Here is a 25,685-nt window from a genome sequence, read left to right on the forward strand (position 1 = left end):
AAAGGAACTAGACATGGACACGAATGATCCATTGGTAGTTTGTTGTAACCAAGTATTGGTGCTAACCGTGTGTTATTGAATGCTAGCATGCTAGTTAGCTACAGCGTCATAGGACACGGTGCACTGGGTGGGTTTCGCGGAAGAATACTGTACCAAGTTACCTAGCTGAATAAACTAAGTTTGAGCCTATTCCAGGAAACATTGAACCACTGTTCAATTATAATTTCTAAGTGGAAGTTAGAAAAGTTATATTTGAGTGTTTCAGTGAATGGTTAGTGAGGGAGGCCCTCGGCTCTTTCGCTTCCCCAGTTGTTTAGTTAATTTTCATTCCAATCTCCTTTGCATTAGCGTAGCCTCTCCTGTAGCCTGTCAACTATGTGTCCGAATAGTCATGGAGTAGTCTTTGTGTCTCGGAAAATTTGGTTATCAATATACAGTTTGTCGACTACGAGAGCTACACATTTCCCTTTTAATCTATTTTCCTTGAAGATTGGGTACATAACTTTGCGCCGTTCTGCAATTTCCTTCGGGAACTGATCATTCATGTCTATTTTCGTGCCAGCAAGCCTTTTACCCAGTCTTTTAACCATTATTTTATCTTTAAAGAAAGCAAATTTGGCAACAATTGGCCACTCATATCTCTGTCCAAAATGGTGTACATGTTCTAAGAACTTCTCCTTCTTTCTCTTGGATACCAGTAAGTACCAGATGTTCTATCATGGATCTAGTCTGTATGTGAAGTAAGGCTTCTCTCAGAAAGATGTTTTCCTTTTTAAGTTCATTAACGTTGGTTTCAATCTTGTTGACTGTCCCTTTTAGCTTGTTGGTTTCTTTCTCCAATGTCACAGCTTTCTCATCACTCATCTTGAGCCTTGCCTTCAACTTCTTTATATCCTTAATGACTAATTCGACTATACCCAATTTGTCACTTATCGATTTCAACAGATCGGTTCCCACCCTTACCATTCCCAGTTGTGAAAAGCTTAAATCGTCTGTGTCAGTCGAAGAGTCAAGTTTTCTTTCGGGATTGGTTCTCCTTTTTTACACTCTGTCATTTGGGTGTTGCTTGTTTTGGTAATATTTGTCGATACATTTCTCTAGCCTTATGATTTGTTTTGTGTTGTTATCCAGATTGAAGGTTATTACCCACCAGTTTGTGAAGTGCTAATATTTAGTCTAACTTACCGATATTGAATATTACGTTTTGATCTTGAGGTGATCTACACTACCGTGTTCAGTCCGCCATCTTGCTCAGTCTAGGGTGTGAATACTTATGATAATGAGATATTTCTGTATTTCATTTCAATACATTTGCAAAAAAATCTAAAAAACATGTTTTCACTTTGTCATTATGGGGTAGGGTGTAGATGTGTGAGAAAAACATATATTTAATATATTTTGAATTCCAACTGTAACACAACAAAATATGGAATAAGTCAAGATATATGAATTCTTTCTGAAGGAACTGTATTTTTGTGTCGACCACAGGAAGACTAGCTGCTGCATGTGCAACAGCTAATGGAGATCCTAATAAACTAAACAAAACAATGTCACTTAGGGGTGACGTCACTGCAGTACCTTCTGCTCAGTGGTCCTCTGGGCGCAAGCCATTAGTGGATTCTTGTCCACGGGCTGACGCAGACGTGTAACGGTGCGAGTTTCACAGCCCTCCAGCTTCAGACGCAGGTCCTTGATCTTGGTCAGGTAGCTCCGGCACTCAGATTCATCTTCCTCACCTGAACAGAATGGAGAAACCATTACAAAGGTGTATAAAAAGATGAATTTACAGCTCAAGAGGACTAGAATCCCAGATCATAAAATAGTGCTCTGATCGCCGATTAACCTCTTAGACTATAACACAGTGTTAAGAACCTCAATGAATCATAAAGGAAATCACTCCACAAACTATTATCCTCATTCCCTTAATATTGAATGATACAAAGAGCATATTTTTGCTTAAAATGATCTGCTTACATGGGTTGCATCCCAAATGGAACTGTATTCCTTACATAGCGCACTACTTTGGACCAGGGTTCATTGGGCTCTGGTCAAAAGTAGTGCACTATGTAGGGAACAGGGTGCCATTTGGGATGCAGCCACGGTAATAGTACAATAGCACAAAGGCAGATTTTGTTCTTGGTCATTTCGATCATTAATTTATTATTGTTATTTTCTCAGGTTATAACGAATTATACACTGAGTGTGCAAAACATTAAGGACACCTGCTCTTTCCATGACATAGACCAGTGGTCACCAACCTAGATCACTTTCGGAGTCAAAATGCAAGCCTAGATCTACCGCTTAAATTTTGTTTTAATAAACATGATTTTAAAGCTGTAAGTCTGTGCAACATTAGCACAGTTCTGTAGTAATGAGGTTTGCGCAGTAGGCTATAGGCGCAATACATTTTCACTGCATATCTGGCTATGCTTTAATTGCCCTGCCAATATTGTTCTTCTCAAACCATGATCACACGGGTAATAAACTCAGCAAAAAAAGAAGCGTCCCCTTTCCAGGATAATTCGTAAAAATCAAAATAACTTCACAGATCTTCATTGTAAAGGGTTTAAACACTGTTTCCCATGCTTGTTCAATGAACCATAAACAATTAATGAACATGCACCTGTGGAACGGTCGTTAAGACACTAACAGCTTACAGACGGTAGGCAATTAAGGTCACAGTTATGAAAACTTAGGACACTAAAGAGGCCTTTCTACTGACTCTGAAAAACACCAAAAGAAAGATGCCCAGGGTCCCTGCTCATCTGCGTGAACGTGCCTTAGGCATGCTGCAAGGAGGCATGAGGACTGCAGGATGTGGCCAGGGCAATACATTGCAATGTCCGTACTGTGAGATGCCTAAGACAGCGCTACAGGGAGACAGGATGGACAGCTGATCGTCCTCGCAGTGGCAGACCACATGTAACAACACCTGCACAGGATCGGTACATCAGAACATCACACCTGCGGGACAGGTACAGGATGTCAACAACAACAGCCCAAGTTACACCAGGAATGCACAATCCCGCCATCAGTGCTCAGACTGTCCGCAATAGGCTGAGAGAGGCTGGACTGAGGGCTTGTAGGCCTGTTGTAAGGGCACAAACCCACCATCGCTGGACCAGACAGGACCGGCAAAAAGTGCTCTTCACTGACGAGTCGCGGTTTTGTCTCACCAGGGGTGATGGTCGGATTGAGCATTACACCGAGGCCTGTAGTCTGGAGTGGGATCGATTTGAATGTGGAGGGTCCGTCATGGTCTGGGGCGGTGTGTCACAGCATCATCGGATTGAGCTTGCTGTCATTGCAGGAAATCTCAACGCTGTGCATCCTCCTCTCTCATGTGGAACCCTTCCTGCAGGCTCATCCTGACATGACCCTCCAGCATAACAATGCCAGCATCCATACTGCTCGTTCTGTGCATGATTTCCTGCAAGACAGGAATGTCAGTGTTCTGCCATGGCCAGGAAAGAGCCCGGATCTCAATCCCATTGAGCACGTCTGGGACCTGTTGGATCGGAGGGTGAGGGCTAGGGCCATGTCTGGGAACTTGCAGGTGCCTTGGTGGAAGAGTGGGGTAACATCTATCAGCAAGAATTGGCAAATCTGGTGCAGTCCATGAGGAGGACATGCACTGCAGTACTTAATGCAGCTGGTGGCCACACCAGATACTGACTGTTACTTTTGATTTTGACCCCCCCCCCTTTGTTCAGGGACACATTATTAAATTTCTGTTAGTCACATGTCTGTGGAACTTGTTCAGTTTATGTCTCAGTTGTTGAATCTTGTTATGTTCATACAAATATTTACACATGTTAAGTTTGCTGAAAATAAAAGCAGTTGACAGTTTATTTTTTTTCCTGAGTTTATATAATTTGTTGTTTTACTTGTGAGACACAGCTGAGTGAGCATAATCATTTGCTTTTTTTATTTTACTGGACTGATGGCCTGCATCTGATGGTCAGTCTGAGGGGAGGGAGCAGCGGTGACGCTGCCTCCCACCCTACTCATCGTCCCTTCCCTCTCCCTCCCTCCGCTGAGAAAAGGGGACACAGTCTTCCACTGCATTATTTATGCCTCATTCACCAATTCATCTTATTACTCCTAATAATAACAACGAAAGCATATCAAAACACTTTTCTACTCATCCATCGCAGCATGAGTGGAAGTAGGGAGATTGAGTATTTCATGGCTTATGAAAGTGTTGAACAAAATGTTGACTGTGGTGAATAACAACTTAAACACCAACTTAATCATAAAAACATCAGCTTCTTTGCTGTATTTGTTGTCTCTCTCTAGTCAGAGTTTTAAAAGTTTTTAAATCTCACAGTATCAACTTTGCTGTGTGCTCGAGGCTTCTTTTTAGTCTATGGACACAGTTATCTGAGCTACCGGATTGGCCAGTGGTAGTCCTATAGGTGCACGTGATTTGCTCTCTGGGCCTGCCAAATAGGCGGAGTTTTACCTTCAGACACATGTAACGATTCAAAATGGGAACACATTGCCTTCTCGGCGCTAGGGCTGCTGAATCAAGTGCACCTACCGCCAACAGCGCAAAATTATATATATCCAGGTGAAAGCTATGATCCCTTATTGATGTCATTAAATCCACTTCAATCAGTGTAGATGAAAGGGGGGAGACAGGATAAAGAAGGATTTTTAAACCTTGAGACAATTGAGACATGTATTGTGTGTGCGTGCCATTCAGAGGGTGAATGGGCAAGACAAAAGATTTAAGTGCCTTTGAACAAGTTATGGTAATAGGTGCCAGGCACACCAGTTTGAGCATGTCAAGAACCGCACCGCTGCTGGGTTTTTCACGCTCAACAGTTTCCCATGAGTATCAAGAATGGTCCACCCCCCAAAGGACATCCAGCCAACTTGATACAACTGTGGGAAGCATTGTTGTCAACATTGGCCAGCATACTTGTGGAACGCTTTTGAAACTTTGTAGAGTCCACGCTCCGATGAATCGAGGCTGTTCTGAGGGCAAAAGGGAGTGCAAATCAATGTTAGGAACACCTTCTAATATTGTCAGGGCATGGGCTCTACAAGGTGTCGAAAACATTCCGTAGGGATGCTGGCCCATGATGACTCCAATTCTTCCCACAGTTCCTAATGTTTTGTACACTCAGTGTATGTCACATGAAATCCATAAAATCACTCAAACTTCTGGTTATAAATGCATAGTTTCAAAATCAAACTCAATCAACTGCCAGCTCATGCAGGAGAAAAATTCTGAATTATTACACATGAATAAACAACTCAATGCATCAACACAGGCAAACTAATGCGATTTGACAAGGTGGCTAATGCAATGAACAGCAAAGTTAGAGAAAATCTTGGATGGTGATCAATGATGGTTAGATTGAGGGAAGTTGATGGAGTGAATCAGAACGGCCCTATTTTCATCCCTTAACTATCAAGCTTTGCCAGTCAACACTGCAGTCTGACACTGCAACCAGGACACCTTACCTCCAGTGGGCGCCACATTGCCTGTAATGTGAATTCAACAGTTAACCACTATTTGTAGACAAATGGCTGTGATGAAATTCAACATTTCTAACAACAAATATTGAAATCATGATGTTCATGAACGGAAAATGCAACGACAACTCATAAGGTATGCAACAAAGAGTGCAATAAAGTGTGCATAACAAAGTGCAATACTGATGTCATCAAAAATAACTTGGTTGGATGCTTCTTCTTGTACTATACAGGCCCTCTCCATGCTCGGATGTCTGACACTGACCTTTCTCCACAGAGTGCAGCAGTCCTTCATAGTGCTGGCTGGCCTTTTTGTAGCCACTCTCCACCTGCATTCGGTCATCTGCACCAAAGAGCTGGGAGTCCTGGCTGTCTCTTAGAAAGTCTTGGTAGTGGAACTCCAGGTTCCTCAATGCTAGCCTGTACTCCTCCACCGTCAGAGTCCTAAACTGCAGTGATGGGGAAGAAAGATAGGGAGGGTGAGCGTGGTCAGGAAGAGTGTTATATTCTCTTTGCATAGAACCACAACCAGTCTTTACCCAGCACATAGAACCACAACCAGTCTTTACCCAGCACATCGATTGTCTCTGATTGGTTTAGGCCTAGACACTCTCCAGGGGAAGAATACAGGGTGCTGTGTGGTTGGTTGGACAGCAGGTGCGTGTGTTTCCTGTTTCCGGTCACAACTTGCAGACTTGTTTACGCTGCTGTGCGTTTTTGTTGCCGATCTTACTTTGCTACCTAACGGTTTTTACTTTTTCATTACCGTATATTTTTAATTTTTACCCTCACTCAACTTTTTTCATTCAACTTTCTTACCCCGGAGGTTTTATCTGGACATGGTTTGTCAGGACTTCAAACAGCCGAAGCTAATTGCAGTCGTTGTACTTATAATATACAGGAGAACGATCGCCTTACGGCAAGGATAGCTGTGCTGCAAGCCCAGCTTCAGACGCAATCGCTAGGCAAGGGTAATTTCAGTGTAGGAAAGGATGAAACAGCGTCTGTGCCACCAGTAAGTACAGATAATAACGTTAGTATAAACCCCCTCGCACGGTCCCCGCAGCCGGACAACTTTCTCATGGCTTCTGGAGGGAAACGCTGTAGGAATGCTCAACCGGTGTCGCTTATTCAGCCGACAGAAACTTTCAACCGGTTCTCCCCATTAAGTGAGTCGGAGTCGGAGGCCGAGCCTTCTCTGGTCTCTACTCCTCCCGCTGTGGGGTCTGAGACGCCGACGGCTCCCACCGTTAGCTCTGACAAATTGAAAACCCTAGTCATTGGCGACTCCATTACCCGCAGTATTAGACTTAAAACGAATCATCCAGCGATCATACACTGTTTACCAGGGGGCAGGGCTACCGACGTTAAGGCTAATCTAAAGACGGTGCTGGCTAAAGCTAAAACTGGCGAGTGTAGAGAGTATAGAGATATTGTTATCCACGTCGGCACCAACGATGTTAGGATGAAACAGTCAGAGGTCACCAAGCGCAACATAGCTTCAGCGTGTAAATCAGCTAGAAAGATGTGTCGGCATCGAGTAATTGTCTCTGGCCCCCTCCCAGTTAGGGGGAGTGATGAGCTCTACAGCAGAGTCTCACAACTCAATCGCTGGATGAAAACTGTGTTCTGCCCCTCCCAAAAGATAGAATTTGTAGATAATTGGCCCTCTTTCTGGGACTCACCCACAAACAGGACCAAGCCTGGCCTGTTGAGGAGTGATGGACTCCATCCTAGCTGGAGGGGTGCTCTCATCTTATCTACGAACATAGACAGGGCTCTAACTCCTCTAGCTCCAGAATGAAATAGGGTGCAGGCCAGGCAGCAGGCTGTTAGCCAGCCTGCCAGCTTAGTGGAGTCTGCCATTAGCACAGTCAGCGTAGTCAGCTCAGCTTTCCCCATTGAGACCGTATCTGTGCCTCGATCTAGGTTGGGCAAAATTAAAAATGCGGTGTTCGCTTTAGTAATCTCACTAGTATAAAGACCTCCTCCATTCCTGCCATTATTGAAAGAGATTGTGATACTTCACATCTCAAAATTGGGTTACTTAATGTTAGATCCCTCACTTCCAAGGCAGTTATAGTCAATGAACTAATCACTGATCATAATCTTGATGTGATTGGCCTGACTGAAACATGGCTTAAGCCTGATGAATTTACTGTGTTAAATGAGGCCTCACCCCCTGGTTACACTAGTGACCATACCCCCCGTGCATCCGGCAAAGGCGGAGGTGTTGCTAACATCTACGATAGCAAATTTCAATTTACAAAAAAAAAAACAATGACGTTTTCGTCTTTTGAGCTTCTAGTCATGAAATCTATGCAGCCTACTCACTCACTTTTTATAGCTACTGTTTACAGGCCTCCTGGGCCATATGCAGTGTTCCTCACTGAGTTCCCTGAATTCCTATCGGATCTTGTAGTCATAGCAGATAATATTCAAATTTTTGGTGACTTTAACATTCACATGGAAAAGTCCACAGACCCACTCCAAAAGGCTTTCGGAGCCATCATCGACTCAGTGGGTTTTGTCCAACATGTCTCTGGACCTACTCACTGCCACAGTCATACTCTGGACCTAGTTTTGTCCCATGGAATAAATGTTGTGGATCTTAATGTTTTTCCTCATAATCCTGGATTATCGGACCACCATTTTATTGCGTTTACAATTGCAACAAATAATCTGCTCAGACCTCAACCAAGGAGCATTAAAAGTCGTGCTATAAATTCTCAGACAACCCAAAGATTCCTTGATGCCCTTCCAGACTCCCTCTGCCTACCCAAGGACGTCAGAGGACAAAAATCAGTTAACCACCTAACCGAGGAACTCAATTTAACCTTGCGCAATACCCTAGATGCAGTTGCACCCCTAAAAATTAAAAACATCTGTCATAAGAAACTAGCTCCCTGGTATACAGAAAATACACGAGCTCTGAAGCAAGCTTCCAGAAAATTGGAACGGAAATGGCGCCACACCAAACTGGAAGTCTTCCGACTAGCTTGGAAAGACAGTACCGTGCAGTATCGAAGAGCCCTCACTGCTGCTCGATCATCCTATTTTTCCAACTTAATTGAGGAAAATAAGAACAATCCGAAATTTCTTTTTGATACTGTCGCAAAGCTAACTAAAAAGCAGCATTCGCTAATGGAGGATGGCTTTCACTTCAGCAGTAATACATTTATGAACTTCTTTGAGGAAAAGATCATGATCATTAGAAAGCAAATTACGGACTCCTCTTTAAATCTGGGTATTCCTCCAAAGCTCCATTGTCCTGAGTCTGCACAACTCTGCCAGGACCTTGGCTCAAGGGAGATACTAAAGTGTTTTAGTACTATATCTCTTGACACAATGATGAAAATAATCATGGCCTCCAAACCCTCAAGCTGCATACTGGACCCTATTCCAACTAAACTACTGAAAGAGCTGCTTCCTGTGCTTGGCCCTCCTATGTTGAACATAATAAATGGTTCTCTATCCACCGGATGTGTACCAAGCTCACTAAAAGTGGCAGTAATAAAGCCTCTCTTGAAAAAGCCGAATCTTGACCCAGAAATTATAAAAAACTATCGGCCTATATTGAATCTTCCATTCCTCTCAAAAATTTTAGAAAAAGCTGTTGCACAGCAACTCACTGCCTTCCTGAAGACAAATAATGTATACGAAACGCTTCAGTCTGGTTTTAGACCCCATCATAGCACTGAGACTGCACTTGTGAAGGTGGTAAATGACCTTTTAATGACGTCAGACCGAGGCTCTGCATCTGTCCTCGTGCTCCTAGATCTTAGTGCCGCTTTTGATACCATCGATCACCACATTCTTTTGGAGAGATTGGAAACCCAAATTGGTCTACATGGACAAGTTCTGGCCTGGTTTAGATCTTATCTGTCGGAAAGATACCAGTTTGTCTCTGTGAATGGTTTGTCCTCTGACAAATCAATTGTAAATTTCGGTGTTCCTCAAGGTTCCGTTTTAGGACCACTATTGTTTTCACTATATATTTTACCTCTTGGGGATGTCATTCGAAAACATAATGTTAAATTTCACTGCTATGCGGACGACACACAGCTGTACATTTCAATGAAACATGGTGAAGCTCCAAAATTGCCCTCGCTAGAAGCCTGTGTTTCAGACATAAGGAAGTGGATGGCTGCAAACTTTCTACTTTTAAACTCGGACAAAACAGAGATGCTTGTTCTAGGTCCCAAGAAACAAAGAGATCTTCTGTTCAATCTGACAATTAATCTGGATGGTTGTACAGTCGTCTCAAATAAAACTGTGAAGGACCTCGGTGTTACTCTGGACCCTGATCTCTCTTTTGAAGAACATATCAAGACTGTTTCAAGGACAGCTTTTTTCCATCTACGTAACATTGCAAAAATCAGAAACTTTCTGTCCAAAAATGACGCAGAAAAATTAATCCATGCTTTTGTTACTTCTAGGCTGGACTACTGCAATGCTCTACTTTCCGGCTACCCGGATAAAGCACTAAACAAACTTCAGTTAGTGCTAAATACGGCTGCTAGAATCCTGACTAGAACCAAAAAATTTGATCATATTACTCCAGTGCTAGCCTCCCTACACTGGCTTCCTGTTAAGGCAAGGGCTGATTTCAAGGTTTTACTGCTAACCTACAAAGCATTACATGGGCTTGCTCCTACCTATCTTTCCGATTTGGTCCTGCCGTACATACCTACACGTACGCTACGGTCACAAGACGCAGGCCTCCTAATTGTCCCTAGAATTTCTAAGCCAACGGCTGGAGGTAGGGCTTTCTCCTATAGAGCTCAATTTTTATGGAATAGTCTGCCTACCCATGTGAGAGACGCAGACTCAGTCTCAACCTTTAAGTCTTTACTGAAGGTCCTATGATTAAGTGTAGTCTGGCCCAGGAGTGTGAAGGTGAACGGAAAGGCTGGAGCAACGAACCGCCCTTGCTGTCTCTGCCTTGCCGGTTCCCCTCTTTCCACTGGGATTCTCTGCCTCTAACCCTATTACAGGGGCTGAGTCACTGACTTACTAGTGTTCTTCCATGCCGTCCATGGGAGGGGTGCGTCACTTGAGTGGGTTGAGTCACTGACGTGGTCTTCCTGTCTGGGTTGGCGCCCCCCCCTTGGGTTGTGCCATGGCGGAGATTTTTGTGGGCTATACTCGGCCTTGTCTTCGGACGGTAAATTGGTGGTTGTAGACATCCCTCTAGTGGTGTGGGGGCTGTGCTTTGGCAAAGTGGGTGGGGTTATATCCTGCCTGTTTGGCCCTGTCCGGGGGTATCATCGGATGGGGCCACAGTGTCTTCTGATCCCTCCTGTCTCAGCCTCCAGTATTTATGCTGCAGTAGTTTATGTGCCGGGGGGCTGGGGTCAGTCTGTTTCATCTGGAGTATTCTCTTGTCTTATCCGGTGTCCTGTGTGAATTTAAATATGCTCTCTCTAATTCTCTCTTTCTCTCTTTCTTTCTTTCTCTCGGAGGACCTGAGCCCTAGGACCATGCCTCGGGACTACCTGGCATGATGACTCCTTGCTGTCCCCAGTCCACCTGGCCATGCTGCTGCTCCAGCTTCAACTGTTCTGCCTGCGGCTACGGAACCCTGACCTGTTCACCGGACGTGCTTGTTGCACCCTCGACAACTACAATGATTATTATTATTTGACCATGCTGGTCATTTATGAACATTTTAACATCTTGACCATGTTCTGTTATAATATCCACCCGGCACAGCCAGAAGAGGACTGGCCACCCCTCATAGCCTGGTTCCTCTCTAGGTTTCTTCCTAGGTTTTTGGCCTTTCTAGGGAGTTTTTCCTAGGGAGTTTTTCCTAGCCACCGTGCCTCTTTCACATGCATTGCTTGCTGTTTGGGGTTTTAGGCTGGGTTTCTGTACAGCACTTTGAGATTTCAGCTGATATACGAAGGGCTATATAAATAAATTTGATTTGATTTGATTTGATTTGCCTGAATTCCATCAGAAAATCCCCCCCATTCCAGAACCTTTGGAATTGTGTAGCTAACAATAAATAATTCTGAGGGCGTAATTTAATTCGACAACCAAGAGACACCATCTAATGACAAAAAATGTCCTTTATTCTCTAATCTACTGTCTCCAAAAATGTATATTTGTACGTCCCAAATGGCACCCTATCCCCTATGTAGTGCAATACCTTTGACCAGGGCCCGTAGTGCTCTACATAGGGAATAGGGTGCCATTTGAGACATAGCCTGTGTGAAACCTTGAGCTCACCATGGTAATGTTCCATAAGCTGATGAGGTGGATGTCTCTCATCAGGTACTGCCAGGACATGAGGCTCTTCATGTCCACGTGCAGCATCTGCCACAGGACCAGCAGGTTCTGGTGACTTTCGTTCAGACTGTGGAGGAGGTTTGAGGTTAGTGAACCATACAAGTGCTGGGGTCAAATGTCTTTACGAGGCATCAAAGGTCTGACAAAGGTTAAATCAAAGGGGTAAATCAGAAGTTCTATCCATCTTATTTTAGCCTGGTCGCCATTCTGTATCTGCTCTCTTGCCAACTCCTTATGGAATTGTCATTCCAAACAACAATGGAGTGGACAAGAGCTCAAACAGATCTGGGACCAGGCTAATGTTGTTAATGATAAGGCTAAATCAAAGGTTTTGGCCATGTTGTTTCATGGTAAGGCTAAATCAAAGGCTTTAGGTATGTTGTTTATGGTAAGGCTAAATCAAAGGTTTTAGCCATATTGTTTTAAGGCAAGGAGATGATTGGTTGCCTCACCCTGAGACACCGCTCAATGCGTCCTTATTGATGGGTGGAACCAGGAAACAGATGGAGGGCACAGTGGCCTCGCTGCCTTGGGGGTTCTGTACTTTCCACTTGTACGGCTGAGAGTTGTCCATCAGTGCACACTCATCCCCTCTGTGGACCGTGATCTGGAAAGAGGCACAAAATGAACGCCCATGTTGTACTGTATCTGACCAGTTCTAATGACACGCCTTCGAGCATGACTAATAAGATAAATAAAATCAACAGATACTATTGCTGTTATACTTCTAAGTGTCACTAATCTATGTTTTGAATAAACACTACATTTCCACAGATTCTGATAAGATGCGCTTATACTAAGTAGTGGCCTAAGAGTGTTTGCTCCTCCACTGGAAAGCTGGTCACATGAATAGTAATATCTCCTCACCTCTATCTGTTTGAAGTCGCAGATGGCCTGGACAGGCACTTTACCCTTGACTGGTGTACCAGGGTTACGTGGCTTCAGCTGGACAATGGTCTTGGCCCTCCGGTTCAGCCCATTTAAGTGGGTCTTAAACTCTTTCAGTTGCTCCTTCTCATCCTATATATGAACCACCACAGGGGTATTTAACAAAACAGACAATGAAAGATGCTGTTACTTTAGTCATGTCACTGAATCAGATTTGCTGTATTTTCTCTTCACTTCTTCAATAAAGTAGAATAAGTCAACCTACAACTGCGTCCTGTATCAAGTCCTCGAGTCGTGTGACAGTGATGTTACGGTCACACGTGTATTTCTTCTTCATAGTCTCCTGCATCTTTTTCATCTTCTCCTCTGCCTCTTTCACATCTGAGAAAAACTACAAGGGTAGAAAAAGAGGAGCACAAACCGTTTTAGAGATAGGATGATGTATTTTAATTGGACTATCTGAGGGGGATATATGAGTTGGCATACTTGGAAGTAGGAGGTGTTCTCTTTCAGGTGGGACTCAATGCAACAGCAAAGCTGCAGGATCCAGCTCCACTGGGTCTGCAAGGCTTTAGTGAAGGCCTTTGGTGGGGAGAGAAAAAATTGGCTTAAGAAAAAGACCTATTCTCATATCCTCTGCTCTTAGAAATAAAAGACAAAGTCAAAGACAAATTCATGTTAAATATATACTGTAATGCAGGGGTAGGCAACTAGATTCAGCAGCGGGACGATTTTTGCGGATTATTGCTGATAGAACATAAATACAACAATTTGAACACCGCAAATTCACCACAAGTAAGCCCAAAAAGAGATTGTATTTGAAAATAACATGATCATTTCATACCTTGATTACATCGAGGAACAATCACAAATCTTAATTTTATTAATGGGAACATATTTTCTAAATACCTTTTTTTAGCTGAATTTTTGTAGTATTTTTTTTAACCAAAAACGAAAATCCAAAAAACTTTGCGGTGCCAAAACAAATCACTTGCGGGACGGTTTTGGTCTATGGGCCCCCTGTTACCGACCCCTGCTGTAATGTGTGTGTTTGTATACTGTTCAGGAAATTTTAACAACTTAGAAACTCTAGTGATTGTGTTCTCACCTCTACAGACTTCCTGGCAGGATGACCCTCCTTCAGCAGTTTGTCTCCTTGGAACTGGACACTGTTGACCCTCTTCTCCCTGTGCTCCAGCTCTTTCATCAACCCCTGAAACAAACCAAAGAAAACAGACAGTGTTATGGCATTAGGGGGGATATTACTAGATATGAAAGTGCATCCCCCTAATCATAATAAATTACATTTCATTGTCAAAATAATAATTTAACATAATCTGATCAAAATCAAATTAAAGATGGGAGTACTGCTGTTCTGTACAGTGCAGTACCTTTTTACTTTACCCTACAAGATCTGTATTATGCCTAACTCTATTTAGCTAATGTTGAACTTTCCAGGTTGGGTGAGGATGAGAACAACCATACCGAGTAGTTGTCTTTCTTGGCATTCATGTTGGTATTGCGTTCGCTCCAGTCATAGTTAACCTCCTCCTCCTCTTTCTCATTCAGCCACATCAACTCCTTGGTGGCTGCAGTGACAAAGGCATGAAGCTCATTCAGGCTGCACAGACGAGCCTTGGAAGAACTCTGAGGAGAAAATAATTACAATGAGATTGGAGAAGACGCATTAGATAAATGGCAGATTGTTGAAAAGTTGTAGTTGTACGTTAATATTTTGAGTCCATAACTTACCAGAAGCTTGCTATAATGCAACTCCAGCTTGGATAAGTAGTCTCTGTAGGCACATTTGCTGACAGGGGAGAGCTGACTCTGAAGGGGAATAGAAAAAGATTAAAGATTAGAGTAGAAGCATGGCTAAAAAAAAGAAGCGGTCATTATGGCAGTAACCAAAGAGGATCAATGATGGTATGAATGAATCAGTCAAATTTTCCCCTAACTCCAATCCCATCCCAGGTAGTTTTTCACACTGTACCTCGTCTGCTTTTGCTCTGTTGATCTTAGCACGGAACTCCTCCACTGACTGGTGCAGGCCGCGGTGGCTGCCCAGCTGGGACTCCACGGTGTGCAGGTCCGAGCCCCATTCCCCCTGGTCCACCCACCTCTGGTTCTCCTCAACCCAAGCCAGCAGGTCCTGGATGTAGCGCAGGGTCACCTCATCCAGCTCGGGACGCACCCTCATGGGGACTTGCTGAAGGGTCTGCATCTGGGACATGGGTATCTGGGTGGTAGTCACTTCGGACTTCAGGCTCAGGTTGTACTCACTGCGCAGGTTCACCAGCCGCTCGTGGAGACGGTACACTCTGGAGGTAAAACAGGAGAAACAATGCTGAATCGTTCAATGACAACGAAACAGGTATTTCAATGAATTGGATTTAACAAGTTAGTTTAACAATACAGTAAGGCCTTAGGTTTCATCGCGTGTCGCACAAGGCCTCACAATAATACAGTAATGCTCTGAGTGGATAAGACTGCTAAATAGCCAGACTGCTAAATAGTCAATTAATGGTACCCAAACTCTCAGTAATGACTATCTTGACTATCTTGCACTGACCCTACTCAAACTCACTAGACTATATACACACCATATACACACTCACTCCCACACACTACATTGACACTCCCACACAAAACCCACATACATTCACATACACACCCCCCCCCACACACACACACACACACACACACACACACACACACACACACACACTTTTACATTCATGATTTGCGGCTGCCACTCTGTTCTTTATTTTACTATTATTATTATCTATTCTGATGCCTAGTCACGTTACTCTGCCTTCATGTACAGTACATTTCTACCTCAAATACCCCGTACCTCTGCACATTGATCTGGTACTGGTACTCCCTGTATATAGCTCCATTCTTGTGTATTTTATTTTATTTATTTTGTGTTACAATTATTTATTTTTTTAACCATCGTTGGGAAGGGCTCGTAAGCAGGCATTTCACGGTAAAGTCTACACCAGTTGTATTGTGATACAAAGTTAGATTTTATTTTGATGTGGAGCATAAATGGTTTTACTCTTAGCCACTTAAGTGGTTGTTCTGACCTGCGGTACATCTGTTCAGCTTGTAGATGGCGTCCGTCCTTCAGCAGCTGCACGTCATTGAAGAGGTACCGGATCATGCCCTCTGCCTTGTCCAGGTCTGTCTCTACCTCTGTTGTGTGCATAGCAGGCTTTCCTGAGCTCAGCAAACGGACATCCTAGAACATAGATACAGTATAAACACTATGACACCATGTGTTCCATCTTGAATACAGCATTAGTAGACATCAGTCCATGAGCCTGAGAATGCTTTTGACCATCCGAACACATCCAATCTCACATAACTGTGGGGTATTCATTCACTGTATCATTGACTACTCAGTCTAGCAGCATGGATTTGTGGTGACAAATCTGTAGGGCCACAGATTGTACATTATAAAGTCTACATTAGCTGTGACTGTCTGCCCCGGCAGGGTGTGAGACTCACCATCTGTAGCAAACCCTCAACCTGGTTGAGCTGCTCCTCACACACCCCAGACTCCATCTGGACCTTACTGACAATCCTCTGCAGCAGCTCCAGCCTGAGTGTCAAAGGTCAACACATCAGGTCAACACATGTTCCACAGTCTCTACTAAATCAGCTCTGAAGCTGGGGTATTGTCTAATGAGGTAATGAAATAACTAGATGATGGTACTGTAAATCATGACTGGCAATACTTTACTCAAAGACAACAGTGGCCCTTTGGCCAGATCCCTTGTGAAAGCATTTTGACCTCAATGGGACAACCTAGTAAAATAACGATTAAATAAAATAATAATGTTGGTATAAATTTAAATCCAACGGACATTGGACATTCATTTCAATACATTTCAAGAGCATCAATACAAATATCTGGAGAAAAAAAGACGTTCTGCAAATTAGAGCAAACATTACACAATCTTCTCAGAAACATTATGCAGGCAGGGTAAAACACTCACTCCTTCTTCTCCTTGCGAAGTAAATACTTTAAACCGTAGCTCTGACTGGCAAAGGCCATGATGGATTCTCTGATAGCTAGTCCTCCCCAGTTGCTATGATGACAGTCCATAGAATGTTATAATGCGATAAGGTTTTGTGTGGTTAGCTGTGCTGTGACTCACAGCCCACAGTAGCTTCCCTGACTACTGCCCTGACTGCTTACTTTAAGACTGGAAGTCTTGTGATGAGGGAACAAACCTTAACAAAAACTACATATGCCGTGCTTTCTTGTGATTTGGTAATGATTGTCCTATAATAACTTACTTATGACGTAAATAATCACATTATTGAACATTTTTGAACTCTTAGCAATGGCAACAGCAGTGTCTGGATCTTTCAGTGAATCATCATATGGTTGTCCAGCTATCTTTATCTCACAATGTCTTCTCACATCCACCAAACTGGTTATAATCCACATAGTTACAGTAGCCACATACAGTACCAGTCAAAAGTTTGGACACACCTACTCATTCAAGGGTTTTTCTTTATTTTTACTATTTTCTACATTGTAGAATAATAGTGAAGACATCAAAACCATGAAATAACACATATGGAATCATGTAGTAACCAAAAAAGTATTAAACAAATCAAAATACATTTTATATTTGAGATTCTTCAAAGTAGTCACCATTTGCCTTGATGACAGCTTTGCACACACTTGGCATTCTCTCAACCAGCTTCATGAGTTAGTCACCTGGAATGCATTTCAATTAACAGGTGTGCCTTTTTAAATGCCAATTTGTGGAATTTCTTTCCTTCTTATTGCGTTTGAGCCAATCAGTTGTGTTGTGACAAGGTAGGGGTGGTATACAGAAGATAGCCCTATTTGGTCCATATTATGGCAAGAACAGCTCAAATAAGCAAAGAGAAACAACAGTCCATCATTACTTTAAGACATAGGTCAGTCAATCTGGAAAATGTCAAGAACTTTGAAAGTTTCTTCAAGTGCAGTCACAAAACCCATCAAGCGCTATGATGAAACTGGCTCTCATGAGGACCAACACAGGAAAGGAAAACCCAGAGTTACCTCTGCTGCAGAGGAGAAGTTCATTAGAGTTAACTACACTTCAGATTGCAGCCCAAATAAATGCTTCACAGAGTTCAAGTAACAGACACATCTCAACATCAACTGTTCAGAGGAGACTGCGTGAATAAGGCCTTCATTATCAAATTGCTGCAAAGAAACCACTACTAAAGGACACCAAAAAGAAGAAGAGGCTTGCTTGGACCAAGAAACACGAGCAATGGACATTAGACCGTTGGAAATCTGTCCTTTGGTCTGATGAGTCCAAATGTGAGATTTTTGGTTCCAACCGCTGTGTCTTTGTGAGATGCAGAGTAGGTGAATGGATGATTTCCGCATGTGTGTTTCCCACCACGAAGCACGGAGGAGGAGGTGTGATGGTGTGGGGGTGCATTGCTGGTGATACTGTCAGTGATTTATTTAGAATTCAAGGAACACTTAACCAGCATGTTTACCACAGCATTCTGCAACGATACGCCATCCCATCTGGTTTGTACTTATTGGGACTATCATTTGTTTTACAACAGGACAATGAACCAAAACACACCTCAAGGCTATGTTCGGGCTATTTGACCAAGGAGAGTGATGGAGCGCTGCATCAGATGACCTGGCCTCACCCAACCTCAACCCAATTGCGATGGTTTGGGATAAATTGGACCACAGAGTGAAGGAAAAGCAGCCAACAAGTGCTCAGCATATGTGGGAACTCTTTCAAGGCTGTTGGAAAAGCATTCCAGGTGAAGCTGGTTGAGAGAATGCCAAGAGTGTGCAAAGCTGTCATCAAGGCAAAGGGTGGCTACTTTGCAGAATCTCAATATAAAATATATTTTGATTTGTTTAACACTTTTTTGGTTACTACATGATCCCATATGTGTTATTTCATAGTTTTGATGTCTTCACTATTGTTCTACAATGTAGAAAATAGTAAAACAATTAAGAAAACCCCTTGAATGAGAAGGTGTGTCCACACTTTTGACTGGTACTGTAGTTACAGAAGCCTTTGGGTGTGAATGCTCTTTTTTACAATGTTTTATGTCCTGTTTAATGTGTTACTTCTAATAGACATTGAGCTTTTAATTTAACAACTGAAACACAACAGAAACACCACGTGACAGAGTTCCCAAATCAAGAATTTCTCCTCAGAACTGCATCTAACAAAAACATCTGTAAAGGATTTCAGCATCATCTCAAAGATGAAGGTATAATCTCAAACATCATTGACCCTCCACAGTGTTGTACGTACATATAATGGCAGTCTCACCTCTCATATTCTGTCCTTAGAAGACGCTCTTTCTCCAGTATGGCTACATGGAGACGACCCCACTCCTTCTCCACATCGATAGGCTGGTACCCAGGGGGAACCTTGACATTACCCACCTGAACTGCACCCTACAAGGACAGACAACGACAGGCACAGGCAGGAACATTTTCAAAAAAGGACAAGCATTTACTTGATGCAGTTAGTATATTTAACTATTCTTTAGATGTGTCCAAACATTCACTCTGGGCGTTTTGGCTTGCACCTTCTCCTTTTAGTGGTTTAATTGCTAACCTCAAAAGACGTGTAGATGTGTTTGGATCGATTCTTGTCTGCTTCCTTTGCAGGCAGCTCTGTCTCCTTGAACTTCAGAAACTGGCGCCAAAGAACCTGTGGTTTTAAGATGTTGCTGAATTAATTCAACATGACAATTAAACATACGAAGCTCTTGTTTCATCACATCCCTCAGACAATTTTCAGAAAACAGAGACAACAGTTAGATTATTTCCTTACCAAGCAAGACATAAGTTATGGAGACTAGTACCCTTTACCAGTGACTTATTTTCTCATTGCAGACCACTTCCATAACTGCTACCCCACTGGCCCCAATAGGAAACAATTATGCTAAATTAATTCACTGTTACAACTGAACATAGCCTTTGTCATACATCAAGTCTCTAAGACAATTATAACACATTTGGAGCAGACAGAATATTCACTTACATGTATCAAGAGATTTCCCTAATAGGTGAGGAGACTTACCTCAATCTCCTCATAGCTGGTAGGGAACTTCCTCTCCTCAAACACGATGATGTGGTGTCTGATCCACTGCAGCAGCAGGGTCACCAGCTCATAGTACTCCTGCCAGCGCAGCTCCAGCTCCTGAGGGACACACAGGAGACAGAAGAGGGTTCATTAGAGAAAGGTTGAATGGACTAAATCAGTTGCGGGTAGTCACCATATCACTGCATTAAACATCACTCCACTGGTTAAACATGGCGTAGGGTGAGGTTTCCTCTAGATGCTGATCTTGGGTCAGTTTTACATTTACCCCTCTAATGGTTCATGTTAGTATTGGGGGAGGAGAAGCTGATCCTATACCTGTACGTAAGGGAAAATTCACCCCGGAGCATCAAAGACATTTTACATTTTGGGAAGATGTGATCTCAAAGGTGAGACCAGGAGGATTCCCCCTAGTGGTGATGGCCTATATGGTTCCAAGAAGACAACACTTACATTGACTTTCACCTCATCCTGGACGTCAGGTACACGGGGCATGACATCATACAGGGAGGACACGTATGTGATGATGGACTTCTCGTCTGGGTGTGGCACATCCACATCTTATTAGAGGGGAGACAATGAACACCAGTTAAAAACTGATTTTAGAAAAAGATAAATGCAAGTATTCATACAAATACGCCACTAATAGTATTGCGAGTAATTGAGAAAACGATACCTTCTGGGTCGAGCAGCCGAGTGACGCCCAGGTCTCTCTCTGCCACACTGAAGGCCTGCTCCAGGTTCTCTACATGGGTCTGTCGGTACACCTTACTCATGTCAATCAGAGTAGGGCTGGGGACAGAACATAGAAAAGACTATTAAAACTATAAAATTGCATCTCAGACACCGTATTTTCTTATAGGATATAGGACAAATGGTTGTATTATATTCATCTTTGCAACCCCAAAACATTCAGGTAAAACCATTAAATGGAGGTTATTTTCTAAAAACATAAGGATAAAACATAATATAAGCACACAAATAACATTGTTATGGCCTACATAATTTTGCCCCTGTCAGGCATCTGTAAAACAATCAAACCCATTGACTGATCCAGCAGCTCGTTGCTGTAGGCCAGGGATCATCAACTAGATTCAACCGCGGAACCGTTTTTTTTTTCTTGAGCGAATGATCAGGGGGCCGGAACATAATTATAAATTATTTGTAGCCTGCAAATTGACTGCAAGAAGCCCAAACATATATAATATTTGACCAAAACATAATCATTTCAAACCTTGCTTGGATTTGTATACTATCACATATTTTGGGCTTCTTGTTTGGGCTTCTTCTGTTATGCATGGGAATATTTGGGAACAGATTTCCAAAATTAATATACCTTGGAGCTGATTTCATGGTGTCTTTTATGTCCAACAATGAAAATTCCCCCAGAAATAACCGCCAGTTGGGAAACCCTGCTGTAGGCAGTTTAATCGTGATGGACTGCCTACATTAGATCCTTATCGACATGCCTCTGTCAGAGGAATGTTTATACAGACAGGGGCAGACAAAAACAAGAGCTCCTACTAACAACCAATTAGTTTGAAATTCCATGTACAACTTGTTCCATGTACACTGCCAATAAAGCTAATTGCAGTCAAATAGTGTGCAGATACAAGATTTGACTGCTTGGAATGAGCACAGGGCATATCATATTTACCAATGGATTTAGCCTAGCGTGGTTAAACAAAATACAGGGGATTTGTAAAGAAGAGGCGAAAAATGCATAACTTATTATAGTCCCTATTAGAAAATAACTAATGTCTAGAAGTAGCAAAAAAAAGGAAACGGCTATCAAAATTAATCCCAACCACCACCTTAATGAAACAATGACATAAACCCTGCATACCATTGCACAACTCTCTGCACATAGTAGTCTCCATGGCCCCTGGGGTAGTGCTCCATATCAGAGTAGAGGACCTGTCTATAGGAGTGTCTGTCCCTGCTCAGGTTCACTATGCGTGGGTCTGATCCTGACCCAGACCCTGCCTCCTGCTCCCCGATCTGGGAACCTCGGCTGGAGGAGAACTCCCCCGGGTTCTGGAACCCCCGATTCGAGTCAAAAGTGCTACTCTCAGCTGAGATGTCCTCACACAGCATGACAACCCGGTCCTCCAGGTCACTGACAGAGCCCTGGGTGCTGCTGGAGGTGCTGTTCAACCGTCTCTTGGAGGAGCGGAACTTCTTCTTTAGACTGTGCATCATGTTGATGGTGTGTGTCCTCAACTGCAACAGTGTCCAAACAGTGTCCAAACTCTCCTCTTTCAGTTTTTCTTTTCAGTCTTACAAATCCATATGTGAGACTATGACTGATGTTTTTCAGATTTAGCTCAGATGTAGAATCCCCTTTCCACGGCTAGATAATGTGCAAGCCTTGACTGTTGACGGTCATAGAGTTGAGAGATTACTTTCTCATGCATTTCTCTCATTCAATAAGTTGTACGTGAGCACAGACTGCTTTGTTGCTTTGTCGTTCTGCAGAGTGTGCTTCTGTCTTTCCCTTGGTCTGTGTGAAGTTTGTATGGCAGACACACGTTAGACACCTGGGCATACCTGAGCTGTGCTGCTACTTGCTGAGACTTAAAAGCACAGCCCCTGTGGGCATTTTATTTTCAAATTCATGGGACACACACCCTCAGTCACAATCCTCTCTCTTTTCATGCAAATAAATAAAACCACAAAGCTGCCTTGCCTAGCCACCTCCTGTGCCTTTCTCCTGAGTCCTGTGTGTAGTGTGTGAGCATACAAGGTGTGTGTTTGTACAGTATGTGCAACCATGAAAAGTCCCTTGTCAAAATCTATCCTGACCCCTTATGGTAGGTGTTATGCGTATTCTTTTTACACAAACATTTAGCTAACTTTTTCATTGTAGATTGAATGTTACTGCTATGTGACGTGTTGGATTTGCACCTACCTGCCTCGGTGGATGACCGTGGAAGATCTTTCACCCAGAACTGTCAATAGGCTAATAGAAATGTTGGGTTTTGTTGTTTCTTGCTGTAGTGAAAAGTCCTATACAAATTACATCTATTATTATTTTTATTATTATTATTATTCTTATCATTTATTATTGCTATGTGCATGAATGCATACTTGGGCATGCGTGATTGCTACGTCAAATAAAATGTTTTCGTCAATGAAAACAAATAAAATAATGAGAAGTACTTGCAACTGACTGCATAACTGTAGAGGAAGAATGAGAGAAGGTGATACTTGAGACTATTGACTTGCAGGCGCTGAGGCCCAGCGTGATGACTCAATCACGATTTATGCCATTTGGATGGTTAACCATTTATGGGCTATCACAGAGGTCAAACACAACTTATCTGTGGCTTTCTCTGGGGAGGGACATTCTCACAGAACCCTGGGAGCATGGACACCATTGGAGATGTGAAGACAGATGAAAATGTGAAATCCACTAAATGGATGTTACTATGAATACCATCACTGCTACCATCCGCGATGCATACAAAGCCCGCCCTCCCTTCGGAAAATCCGACCATCTTGCATCTACCGTCTTATAGGCAGAAACTCAAACAGGATGTACCAGTGACGAGAACCATTTAATGCTGGTCCGACCAATCGGAAACCACGCTGCAAGATTGTTTTGACCACGCGGAATGGAATATGTTCCAGTCAGCCTCAGAGAACAACATCGACCTATACACTGACTCGGTGAGTGCGGTTATAAAGAAGTGCATTGAAGATGTTGTACCCACTGTGACTATTAAAACCTACCCTAACCAGAAACCGTGGATGGATGGCGGCATTCGCGCAAAACTGAAAGCGCGATCCACCACATTTAACCATGGAAAGAGGTCTGGGAATATGACTGAATATAAACAGTGTAGTTATTCCCTCCGCAAGGCAATCAAACAAGCGAAATGCCAGTACAGGGACAAGGTGGAGTTGAAATGCAACAGCTTAGACACGAGACGCATGTCTACAGTAAATCACAGACTACAAAAAGAAAACCAGCCACGTCACACTTCCAGACAAACTAAACACCTTCTTTGCCCTCTTTGAGGGTAATACATTGCCAAACATTTAAACGTGTTAACCCTTGCAAGGCTGCTGGCCCAGACGGCATCCCTAGCCACGCCCACAGAGCATGCGCAGACAAGCTGGCTGGTGTGTTTACAGACATATTCAATCGCTCCCTATCCCAGACTGTTGTCCCCACATTCTTCAAGATGGCTACCATTGTTCCTGTACTCAAGAAGGTAAAGATAACGGAACTAAATGACTACTGCCACAAAGCACTCACTTCTGTCATCATGAAGTGCTTTGAGAGACTAGCCAAGGATCATATCACCTCCACCTTACAGGCCACCCTAGACCCACTTCAGTTTGCATACCGCCCCAACAGGTCCACAGACGACGCAATCGCCATCACACTGCACACTGCCATATCCCATCTGGGCAAAAGGAATACCTATGCTAGAATGCTATTCATTGATTATAGCTCAGCATTCAACACCATAATACTCTCCAAGCTCATCATCATGCTGGAGGCCCTGGGTCTAAACCCCACCCTATGCAATTGGGTCTTGGACTTTCTGACGGGCCGCCCCAGGTGGTGAAGGTAGGAAATAACATCTCCACTTCGCTGACCCTCAACACTGGGGCCCCACAAGGATGTGTGCTCAGCCCCCTCCTGTACTCCCTGTTCACCCACGACTGCGTGGCCATGTACGCCTCCAATTCAATCATCAAGTTTGCAGACGACACAACAGTAGTGGGCTTGATTACCAATAACGACGAGACAGCCTACAGGGAGGAGGTGAAGGCACTCGGAGTGTGGTGTCAGGAAAACAACCTCTCTCTCAATGTCAACAAAACAAAAGAGATGATCATGGGCCAAAGGACACAGCAGTGGGAGCACCCCCCTATCCCTATCAAAGGGACAGTAGTGGAGAAGGTGGAAAGTTCCTCGGTGTACACATCACAGACAAACTGAAATGGTCCACCCACACAGACAGTGTGGTGAACAAGGTGCAACAGGAGGCTGAAGAAATGTGTCTTGTCACACAAAACCCTGACAAACTTTTACAGACACAATCGAGAGCATCCTGTCGGGCTGTATCACAGCCTGGTACGGCAACTGCACCATTCTCAACAGCAAGGCTCTCCAGAGGGTGGTGCGGTCTGCACAACGCATCACCGGGGGCAAACTACCTGCCCTCCAGGACACATACAGGAAGGCCTAAAAGATCATCAAGGACATCAACCACCCGAGCCACTGCCTGTTCACACCGCTACCATCCAGAAGGTGATGTCAGTACAGGTGCATCAAAGCTGGGACCGAGAGACTGAAAAACAGCTTATATCTCAAGGCCATCAGACTGCTAAACAGCAATCACTAACTCAGAGAGGCTGCTGCCTACATTGAGATCACTAGACACTTTATACAATGACACTAAATAATGCCACTTTAATAATGTTTACATATCTTCTATTACTAATATCACGTGTATACTGTATTTTATACCATCTATCTATTGCATCGCTCATCCATTTACTTACATGTACATATTCTCATTCACCCCTTTAGATTTGTGTGTATTAGGTAGTTGTTGGGGAATTGTTAGATAACTTGTTAGATATTACTGCACTGTCGGAACTAGAAGCACAAGCATCTCGCTACGCTTGCATTAACATCTGCTAACCATGTGTATGTGACAAATACAATTTGATTTGATTTAATGTTTGGATTGTTTCAAGAGTTCAAAAGTTGATATGCTTTATTGTACAGTAAGTGCTATGGATTTATTGTTACAGGGAAACTGTGTTATTTGTTCGGTGGACTGAGGATATTTCAAAGAGGAGTGACACAGGGGTGCTCTCCTGTCATTTAAATTTAGTTGATTCGATTAGGATCTGGGTGTGTTGTTCCTGTCTATTGTTTTT

The 25,685-nt window shown here is 43.2% G+C and overlaps 1 protein-coding gene across 4 annotated transcripts in view; it reads right to left on the bottom strand.

Moving 5' to 3' along the window:
• LOC115176116 (plectin) overlaps positions 1–25,685 on the bottom strand; it is a 112,788-nt gene that overhangs the window by 22,118 nt on the left and 64,985 nt on the right. For 3 of the 4 annotated variants that reach the window (XM_029735943.1, XM_029735942.1, XM_029735945.1), the window contains 19 exons: positions 20,455–20,570; positions 20,232–20,338; positions 19,758–19,877; positions 19,290–19,385; positions 18,999–19,126; positions 16,183–16,276; positions 15,759–15,913; positions 14,663–14,990; positions 14,422–14,499; positions 14,155–14,316; positions 13,778–13,882; positions 13,156–13,251; positions 12,935–13,060; positions 12,649–12,801; positions 12,234–12,388; positions 11,722–11,848; positions 5,753–5,936; positions 5,476–5,496; positions 1,579–1,736 (listed from right to left, as the gene is read on the bottom strand). In XM_029735943.1, coding sequence (XP_029591803.1) covers positions 1,579–1,736; positions 5,476–5,496; positions 5,753–5,936; positions 11,722–11,848; positions 12,234–12,388; positions 12,649–12,801; positions 12,935–13,060; positions 13,156–13,251; positions 13,778–13,882; positions 14,155–14,316; positions 14,422–14,499; positions 14,663–14,990; positions 15,759–15,913; positions 16,183–16,276; positions 18,999–19,126; positions 19,290–19,385; positions 19,758–19,877; positions 20,232–20,338; positions 20,455–20,570 — 2,509 coding nt within the window. The remainder of the gene's footprint in view (positions 1–1,578; positions 1,737–5,475; positions 5,497–5,752; positions 5,937–11,721; positions 11,849–12,233; positions 12,389–12,648; positions 12,802–12,934; positions 13,061–13,155; positions 13,252–13,777; positions 13,883–14,154; positions 14,317–14,421; positions 14,500–14,662; positions 14,991–15,758; positions 15,914–16,182; positions 16,277–18,998; positions 19,127–19,289; positions 19,386–19,757; positions 19,878–20,231; positions 20,339–20,454; positions 20,571–25,685) is intronic. The other variant, XM_029735944.1, reaches the window with a different exon arrangement.

Source organism: Salmo trutta, chromosome 36, assembly GCF_901001165.1.
Source record: "Salmo trutta chromosome 36, fSalTru1.1, whole genome shotgun sequence".
NCBI classification, from domain to species: Eukaryota; Metazoa; Chordata; class Actinopteri; order Salmoniformes; family Salmonidae; genus Salmo; species Salmo trutta.